Source organism: Rhinopithecus bieti, unplaced genomic scaffold (assembly GCF_001698545.2).
Source record: "Rhinopithecus bieti isolate Rb0 unplaced genomic scaffold, ASM169854v2 scaffold_17010, whole genome shotgun sequence".
In the NCBI taxonomy this organism is placed as follows: domain Eukaryota; kingdom Metazoa; phylum Chordata; class Mammalia; order Primates; family Cercopithecidae; genus Rhinopithecus; species Rhinopithecus bieti.
Genome location: NW_016808932.1, coordinates 954,042 through 963,770, shown reverse-complemented (window position 1 = coordinate 963,770; position 9,729 = coordinate 954,042). Strand labels below are relative to the sequence as shown.

The window sequence follows — 9,729 nt, the reverse complement described above, 5'->3', positions numbered from 1 at the left end:
CACTGCACTCCAGCCTGGGTGACAGAGCGAGACTCCGTCTCAAAAAACAAAAAACAAACAAAAAGAAAGAAAGAAAGAAAAAAAAAATAGTGCTTATCATATTCAGCAAAAGCAAAACCAAAAGCAAGCAGTTGGTGGTCACAATAAGAGCAGTTTTGGTAGGAATAAATACGGTTTAAAAAAAAATTTTTTTTTTTAAATAAAACCCAAACATTTCTCAGGACTTTTGTGAGGACGAATTTTGTGTGGAGAAAACGGACAAATACATTTCCCCATATATTTAAATGCTCAAAAGTTCACTCAGGTGATCTCAACCAGGCAATTACCATGACAAGTGATCACGTGTGAAAATACAGAGACTCTGGCTCGTTTTAAGAAGTGCAAGAGAAAAGCAAGGCCTTACAGTTTCTGAATTTGGGGTGTGTGTGAAGATGTGGTCTCACTCTGAAGCGCAGACAGGAGTGCAGTTGCAAGATCGTAGCTCACCGTGGCCTCAAACTCCCGGATTCAAGAAGTGATCGGCCGGGCGCTGTGGCTCACGCCTGTAATCATAGCACTTTGGAAGGCCGAGGCGGGTGGATCACGAGGTCAGGAGATTCAGACCATCCTGGCTAACACGGTGAAACCCCGTCTCTACTGAAAATACAAAAAATTAGCCAAGCGTGGTGGCGGGTGCCTGTAGTCCCAGCTACTTGGGAGGCTGAGGCAGGAGAATGGTGTGAACCTGGGAGGCGGAGCTTGCAGTGAGCCGAGATAGTGCCATTGCACTCCAGCCTGGGCAACAGAGCAAGACTCCATCTCAGGAAAAAAAAAAAAAAAAAAGTGATCCTCCCGCCCCAGCCTCCGGAGTAGCTAGGACTACAGACATGCACCACTATGTCTGGCTTTTTTTTTTTTTTTTTTTTTTTTCTGTAAAGATGGGGTCTTGCTACATTGTCCAGGATGGTCTCAAACTCCTGGGCTCAAGCGATCCTCCTGCTTTGGCCTCCCGAAGTGCTGACGATATAGGTATGAGCCAGGCCACATTGCTGAACTTGGAGAGTGGAGCAAAGAATCATGCAAAAAATTAAGAAAACCAAAACGAAACCAAGGCGAACTCAATTGCATTTTTTTTTTTCACTGCGACACTTTGTAAGGCACGAACCTCTCTCTTAGGCGGACCTATTCCAGGGCGCCCTTCATTTTCATTTCTTGACACAACAGCCAAGCCGCGGTTCCGAAGAACTCGGCTGCCACCCGGAGCAGGTTGCATGGACCCAGGAGCGCGAGCGGCCCTGCTCTGCCAGCTTCGGCCAATCAGAGACCACGCAGCGGTGGGCGTGGCGTGGGGCCCTGCGCGGGGTGGGCGGTGGCTGGGGCGCGTGCTCTCGCCTAGTTGCTGGTCTGCGCCTTCCCGGGCCAGTGCGCTGAGGCCTCCGTGTCGCCGCTGCCGCCCGCGCCTAGCCTGCCGCGGCACTCCCGGCTGCACGCTTTGCTTGGCCTTGCCATGCCGGTGGACGTCAGCAAGTGGTCCGGGCCCTTGAGCCTGCAAGAAGTGGACGAGCAGCCGCAGCACCCGCTGCATGTCACCTACGCCGGGGCGGCGTTGGACGAGCTGGGCAAAGTGCTGACGCCCACTCAGGTACACCGGGTGGCGGGCGTGCAGGGAGCGGCCTGGCGCGGAGGCCTGTGCCAGCCGCCTGGGTGGGACCCAGCGGAGACAGGGCCAGGGGCGGTGGGGAGGTTCAGCCTGCGTGTGTCGAGGCCCCCCAGGGCAGAGGTACCGGGGTCCGTGTCCCATGCCTGGGGGCCACCTCGAGCACGGGGAACCTGGCCTGTGGCGTGGCCAGGCGGGTTCGGCCTGCAGCAGAAATTCATTCACTTTTCCCGGGCTTCGGGCCCGAGAGGGGTCTAGGTCAGGAAACAGGCCGGATCCCTCTCTCCCTCAACGGGGCAGGGCGCTGGAGAGGGACGTCCCCGAGACGGAGTAGACTGGCCGCTCGGACGCCCCCAGAACTTCCCCTAGGGCGTCAGCATTTTAGGCCTCGTTTTGGAGGGCTTGAGAGCCTGTGACGCATTATGTAACTGGCGATGAGCGCGCCGGCCGATTTCTTTTGTTAAATCGGTCAACAGCGTGCAGCCGGTCAACAGCGTGCAGCCGGAACGCTGGAGGGCGACGGTTTAGTTTTGCTGTTTGACCTCCCACGCCCACGGCTGGGGCTGCTGAAAGTGAAGAAAATAGATTTTCAGACGCCACTGCTAGTTGGTTATGAAGCTCCGGGCAACAGTGTTAAATAAACTGTCCCGACCTTACATTGTTTTTGATGTTCACAGAATTTAAATTTTTTGGATGTTTACATATGAAGTGGCCATCTAATACAGCCTCCCTTTCCCTGCACCCCTGTCACCACCTTGGCTTTCTCCTTTTCTTTGTACTTTGAAACGTTAATGCAGTTTGAAACGTTGCACTTTGAAACATTAATGCAGATTTCACTTTAGCAGGCCCCAGGTAGGCTCGTGATCACCAAATCCAGAAACCCTGTAATTCCGGACAGACAATGTAAGGGTGTCCTTGGGAGGGGGACTCAGTGCCAGGGTTGGAATCCCAGCCTCATCTGTTTCTGTTAATAGTGTGCTGGGACACTAGCCCCATGGTGTTGGGACTGAAATAATATACAGCCTAGGCAACATCGCAAGACCCCAACTCTAAAAAAAAATTGGCCAGGCATGATGATGTGAGCCTGTAGTTCCCAGCTACTTAGGAGGCTGAGGTGGGAGGATCGATTGAGCCCTCCCTGGAGGTTGAGGCTACAGTGAGCCTTGATAGCGTCACTACACTGCGGCCTGGGGGACAGAAGGAGACCTAGTCTCAAAATAAATAAATAAGATAAATGATGTATATAAAACTCCAGCTCCTGGCTCTTAAGAGTCAATACAGGGTCATTGATTTTATTAAAAATCTATTCCGTTTTGTCTTTGAAGAGTCTGAGATCAAAGAACGAGTATCGGTTTCTTCAGGATTTATCTTTTTTTTGAGACAGAGTCTCACTCTGTCGCCCAGTCTGGAGTGCAGTGGGGTGATCTTGGCTCACTGCAGCCTCTGCCTCCCCAGCTCAAGCGATCCTCCCACCACCTCGGCCTCCCGAGTAGCTGGGATTACAGGTGCCCGCCACCACGCCCAGCTAATTTTTGAATTTTTAGTAGAGACGGGTTTCACCGTGTTGGCCAGGCTGGTCTCGAACCCCTGACCTCAAGTGATCCTCTCTTCTGGGCCTCCCAAAGTGCTGGGATTACAGGCGTGAGCCACCACACCCAGCCAGTTTCTTCAGCATTTCTGACTTTACTCCAAACTGGTTCCTTCATACAGGTTAAGAATAGACCCACCAGCATTTCGTGGGATGGTGTTGATTCAGGGAAGCTCTACACCTTGGTCCTGACAGACCCGGATGCTCCCAGCAGGAAGGATCCCAAATACAGGTGAGAGTTGGGAAAGACGAGGAAGAGCAGGTCATGCAGACATGACTTTTCCGGTGTAAGTCCCTTGCTGGACATGGAGAGATAGACTTGGTTTGGGATCCCCCCACCCATGCTTAAGCCAGAGAGTGCCTTTCCTGCCCTTTTGCCGCCTACAGCGGGTGTCTGTAACTCACAGCCGAGAGCCATATCTACCTGTGGCTTGTTTCTATACAGCCGCATGAGCTAAGAATGGTTTTTACATTTTTATTTTTTATTTTTTTGAGACAGAGTCTCACTCAGTCACCCAGGCTGCAGTGCAGTGGCATGATCTTGGCTCACTGCAACCTCCACCTCCCGGGTTCAAGTGATTCTCATGCCTCAGCCTCCTGAGTAGCTGGAATTACAGGCACCCACCACCATGCCTGGTTAATTTTTGTATTTTTAGTACAGACAGGGTTTCACCATGTTGGCCAGGCTGGTCTCGAACTCCTGACCTCAGGTGATCTGCCCGCCTCAGTCTCCCAAAGTGCTGGGATTACAGGTGTGAGCCACCGCGCCCGGCCTGGTTTTACCATTTTTAAATGATTGGTGAAAAATTGAAAGAAGAATAGTACTTTATGATGTGGAAATTATACAAAATTTACGTGTCAGTGTCCATCAGTTATGTTTTATTGGAGCACAGCTATGTGTCATCTGTGGCTGCTTTCGTGCTGCCAAGGCCAAGTTGAATAGTTGCAACAGAGACTGCGGCCCCCAAAGCTTAACACATTTATTCTCTGGGCTTTTAATGGAAAGTTTGCTGACCTTTGCTCTAGAAAAAGAGGGTGGGAGGGGCTGGGGCTGCTCTTCTGCAAACCCATGAGGTTCGTGCCAGCCTCTAAGAAAGTGAGGACTATTGTTTGTGGCTGTGTTCTGGCACCCAGCATGTTCTCGATGCCCAGTTGCTGGCTGTGCAGTGAGTGTTGCTGATCTTCTGTGGTGCTGACATCCCGTGTTTCTTCATGCAGGGAATGGCATCATTTCCTGGTGGTCAACATGAAGGGCAATGACATCAGCAGTGGCACAGTCCTCTCCGATTATGTGGGCTCAGGACCTCCCAAGGGAACAGGTTAGTAAAGGTTGTTTTTGGTGGGAGGTTGGGAGGGAGCTCGGGTGCACATTCGGATTGGCTCAGTGCTTTTTTCTTTTCTTTTCTTTTCTTTTTTGGGACGGAGTCTCACTCTATCGCCCAGGCTGGAGTGCAGTGGCGCCATCTCAGCTCACTGCAAGCTCCACCTCCCGGGTTCACGCCATTCTGAAGCCTCAGCCTCCCAAGTAGCTGGGACTACAGGCGCCGCCACCACGTCCGGCTAATTTTTGTACTTTTAGTTGACATGGGGTTTCACCGTGTTAGCCAGGATGGTCTTGATCTCCTGACCTCATGATCTGCCTGCCCCGGCTTCCCAAAGAGCAGGGATTACAGGCGTGAGCCACCGCGCCCGGCCTCTTTACTTTTCTTTTGAAAGTCCTTAACCCTGCTGGAAATAGCATCTCAGCTCACCTGTAGGGCAGCTGCTTTCAGGGCACACATTCACACCTGCAGGAGTGTCAGGTGGCTAGAGCCTTGGGTTCTGGACAGATGGACCCTCTGTGTGGAATTGCCTCTGCATCCCAAGCCCTTTAGCAAGCAGGGAAGTCGGTGAGAGGGAATCACTGTTGCGGAAAGCTTAGCATGGCCTTTTGGGGCTGCACTGGGTGGAATACACAGTTAAACTATCTCAAGCCTTTGCCCGGGGTGATCTTTGAGTTGCTAATTCTATAAAAAATTTCAGAAATGATCAGTTTCCAAATTAGCTATATAAGGTTGTCTTCTGCATTTATTTTTTGCTCCCTCTTTCTGAAAAAGTCGAGCTTGGTATATTGAAAAAAGATTTGGAAGACTTCAGCAGAACTATATTGAAGACACAGACACACACACACATTGTATTGTGTTGTATCGTGTTATAGCTATTACATATAAAACACATGTAGACATCTAGAGACAGAAAGAGAAAGACCACCATGTTGAAATTTTCCAGGTTGGGTAGCTGCCTAAGCTGATGGTGAGAGATGCATTCTTATTGCCTGGTGTTCAGTTCAGGATGTTTCCATTGGGTGGAGCTGTCACAATTCTAGCTTTCGTACAGCTTATCCAGCCAGGAGTTAACATGAAGAGGTACAAGAACATCCCTGACATGGACAGTTGGTCACGGGCTCATGTTTTCTCTGTAGACCCGGAAGCTTCAGATACCTTTAAACCCTCTCACGTATGCATAGTAGACGGTAAAGGGACCGATTTCCCAGGGACCTATTAAGTTGTTTAGGGCAGTTATAAAATTAGGCAGCTTAATTATGGGAAGCTTACCCATGAGAATAAAGCAGTTCTCTCAAGTAAGAGCTGTGTTCTCATTTTTAAAAAAAGCCTCAGTAACTCATTTTCTTGTTGTTGCTTTTTCCATATTCTTGTAGTATGGTGTAATTTACATGTAACAAAATGCACAGATCAGAAGGGTTCAGTCAGCAAATGTGATCAATGCCTACACCCATGGAAGGTACCAGCCATTGGAAAGATAGATGACATTTCCATTGCCCAACAAGTTCTCACGTGACCTTTTTACTTAAATTCCCCCAGAGCTAACCATATTCTGACTCCTGTCTCCATAAATCACTTTCACTACTCTTTTCTTTTTTTTTTTTTGTCTGAGATGGAGTCTCACTCTGTCTCCCAGGCTGTATTGCAATGGCACGATCTCAGCTCACTGCAACCTCCACCTCCCGGGTTCAAATGATTCTCCTGCCTTAGCCTCCTGAGTAGCTGGGATGACAGGCGCACGCCACCACGCCCAGCTAATTTTTGTATTTTTAGTAGAGACGGGGTTTCTCCATGTTCCAGGCTGGTCTTGAACTCCTGACCTCAGATGATCTGTCTGGCTCGGCCTCCCAGAGTGCTGGGATTACAGGCGTGAGCCACTGTGCCTGGCCCGCCGTATATTCTTGTATGTATAAATTCTTGTCATTTTGTAGGCAGGTGTTTCCATTTTTCTTGGGTGAATACTGAAGAGTAGAATTGTTAGTCATGGAAATTTCCCCAAGGTTCTCCAAATGGTTGAAAATGTTACACTCTAGCTGCAGTGAGCTGTGATCACACCACTGCATTCGGGGCTTGGTGATAGAGATCCTGTCTCAAAGAAAAAAGAAAACGAAAACTTTATACTCTGATCAGCAATATCTGAAAGTTTCAGTAGAGCATATAACATCTTTGTAGCTCCATGCCAGCATTAGGTGTTGAGGTGTTGTCAGTCTTTCTTTTTTTTTTTGAGACAGAGTCTCGCACTGTCGCCCAGGCTGGAGTGCAGTGGTGCCATCTCAGCTCACCTCAAGCTCCGCCTCCCGGGTTCACACTATTCTCCTGCCTTAGCCTCCCGAGTAGCTGAGGCTACAGGCGCCGGGCACTGTGCCCGGCTAATTTTTTGTATTTTTAGTAGAGACAAGATTTCACTGTGTTAGCCAGGATGGTCTTGATCTCCTGACCTCGTGATCCGCCCGCCTTGGCCTCCCAAAGTGCTGGGATTACAGGTGTGAGCCACTGTGCCCGGCCTGGTCTTTTTGACTTTAAACACTTAAGTGTGTGTAAAATGGTGCCATTTAGGCCGAGCGCAGTGGCTCACACCTGTAATCCCAGCACTTCAGGAGGCCGAAGTGGGCGAATAACGAGGTCAGGAGATCGAGACCATCCTGGCTAACACGGTGAAACCCTGTCTCTACTAAAAATACAAAAAATTAGCTAGCCGTGGTGGCGGGCGCCTGTAATCCCAGCTACTCAGGAAGCTGAGGCAGAGAATGGTGTGACCAGGGAGGCGGAGCTTGCAGTGAGCTGAGATCGCGCCACCGCACTCCAGCCTGGGCGGCAGTGAGAGTCCTTCTCAAAAAAAAAAACCATTTTGTGGTTTTACTGTTGATCACCCTGATGACTAATGAGGTTTTAATGTCCTTATGACCATTCTTGTTTTGTAACTTGCTTTACTTGCTTTTTGAAAGCTATTTTTTTTAACTCTCATAAAAACATATAAAATTTACCATCTTTGTGTTTATTTGTTTGGTTTTTGAGACAGAATTTCACTCTTATTGCCCAGGCTGGAGTGCAGTGGGGCCATCTCGGCTCACTACAACCTCTGCCTCCCAGGTTCAAGCGATTCTCCTGCCTCAGCCTCCTGAGTAGGCGGGATTACAGGCATGTGCCACCACGCCCGGCTAATTTTGTATTTTTAGTAGAGACGGGGTTTCTCCATGTTGGTCAGGCTGGTCTCAAACTCCTGACCTCAGGTGACCCGCCCGCCTTGGCCTCCCAAAGTGCTGGGATTACAGGCGTGAGCCACCGTGCCTGTCCAACTCCAGAAATTTCTGTACCACACCTGGTCTTACATTTGATAAAATCCAATGATGTCCCCATCTCAAGTGCTGGGCTGTGTGTACATCTTCCCTCTGCCTCTCCCCACAGGCCTCCACCGCTATGTCTGGCTGGTTTACGAGCAGGCCAGGCCACTAAAGTGTGACGAGCCCATCCTCAGCAACCGATCTGGAGACCACCGTGGCAAATTCAAGGTGGCGTCCTTCCGTAAAAAGTACGAGCTTGGGGCCCCGGTGGCCGGCTCGTGTTACCAGGCCGAGTGGGACGACTATGTGCCCAAACTGTACGAGCAGCTGTCTGGGAAGTAGGGGGTTAGCTTGGGGATCTGAAGTGTCCTGGAGGCCCCAAGCCCTGTTCGCCAGTTCAGTGTTGCATGTATAATAGATTTCTCCTCTTCCTGCCCCCTTGGCACAGACGACACCTGACCAGTCAGATGGTGTTTGAGGGTGACTTTTCCTGCTGCCTGACCTGTATAATTTTACTCACTCACTCTGATGTATGTTTTGATCAAATTTGAACTTCATTTTGGGGGATATTTTGGTACTGTGAGGGGGTCATCAAATTGTTCATCTGAAAATAGCAACCCAGAATGTAAAAAAGAAAAAATCGGGGGGGTGGGGAAAGACCAGTTGTACAGTGACAGAGCAAAGCATCAAATAATCTTTAAGGGAAGTTAAAAAAAAAAAAAAAAAAAAGATTGGTTGCCTCTGCCTTTGTGATCCTGAGTCCAGAATGGTACACAATGTGTTTTTATGGTGATGTTGCTCACCTAGACAAGCAGAGGCTGGCATTGAGGCTGACCCCCAACACGGTACATCTCAGATGCCTCAACAGGCATCAGCATGCTGCTGTGACCCCTTTAAAGAGCAGTCCTGGAAGAGGCAGGAGGAAGAGTGGCTTTGCTGCTGTTGGGACGTGGCCATCGAGACCAGCAGCAGCGCTCGCTGACAGCTTAGGAGGAATCCTTACATCTTTGTCTGTTAAATTGATCGTTCTTCTTGGGGGTCAGAAAAGCTGGTCTGGAACTGCTGAGTGTTGCATTAATTGTGCTGTTTGCTTATAGTTGAATAAAAATAGAAACCTGAATGAAGGACCCGAGTCCCCGGATGTTTTGTCCTGTTGGGTGTGGGTTTCATAAGCCTGGGAAGTCAAAGTCTCTCAGGGTGAGTCGTCTCCGTGACCAGCAAGTAATGGCTGGGACTTGTTTCAGGGGCCATACAGAGGGTCAGTGCCTCTACATGTGCCATTAGCCCACAGTAGGAGCAAACCGTTAGACTTGAGGTTTCTAAAAAAAAAATCATAAAACGTGAGGCTGAGTCATGTTGCCCAAAAAGCACCTTTGCTTCAAGTGGTCCTTTTGACCTGAGTAGGATGTTCTGAAGAAGCCGGCTGAATACCTTCCCCCTTGGTGAAGTCTGGTGCGGACACTGTAACAATGCCTAAGAAGTAGCCTGCACTTTCCGTTCTTATGTGTTATCCACAGAGGACCAGCACCAAAGAGGTGCGCAGGGTAGGAGGGTGAGAAGGTCATGGTCTCATGCCATCTGATGTACCAAAAGAAAGGAAAGGAGGTGTTTGAAGGTGCAAATCACTGATTTGGTCTCTGCAATGGACAGGGGGTATCCTGAATCAGGCCTGACAGGTGCTAATGACTGGCCCTTCCCCATCTTTTACTGTAGTACTTTTTTTTCTGAAAAAACTTGGAAATGTTGCCTCGCTGGAAGCACATAAGGTAGATGTAAGTTTTCTTGTTTTTTTAGTTTTTTGAGATGGAGTCTTGCCCTGTCACCCAGGCGGATCTCGGCTCACCGCAACCTCCATCTCCTGGGTGGGTTCAAGTGATTCTCCTGCCTCAGCCTCCTGAGTAG

General features: G+C 49.6%; 1 protein-coding gene across 1 annotated transcript; it reads left to right on the top strand.

Moving 5' to 3' along the window:
• The first annotated feature begins 1,145 nt into the window (after window positions 1-1,145).
• Window positions 1,146-8,952, top strand: PEBP1 (phosphatidylethanolamine binding protein 1). Its single transcript, XM_017887868.1, has 4 exons — window positions 1,146-1,621; window positions 3,347-3,456; window positions 4,443-4,543; window positions 7,952-8,952. The coding sequence occupies exons 1-4, from the start codon at window positions 1,487-1,489 to the stop codon at window positions 8,167-8,169; spliced, it is 564 nt and encodes a 187-aa protein (XP_017743357.1). The 5' UTR covers window positions 1,146-1,486; the 3' UTR covers window positions 8,170-8,952.
• Window positions 8,953-9,729: the final 777 nt, after the last annotated feature.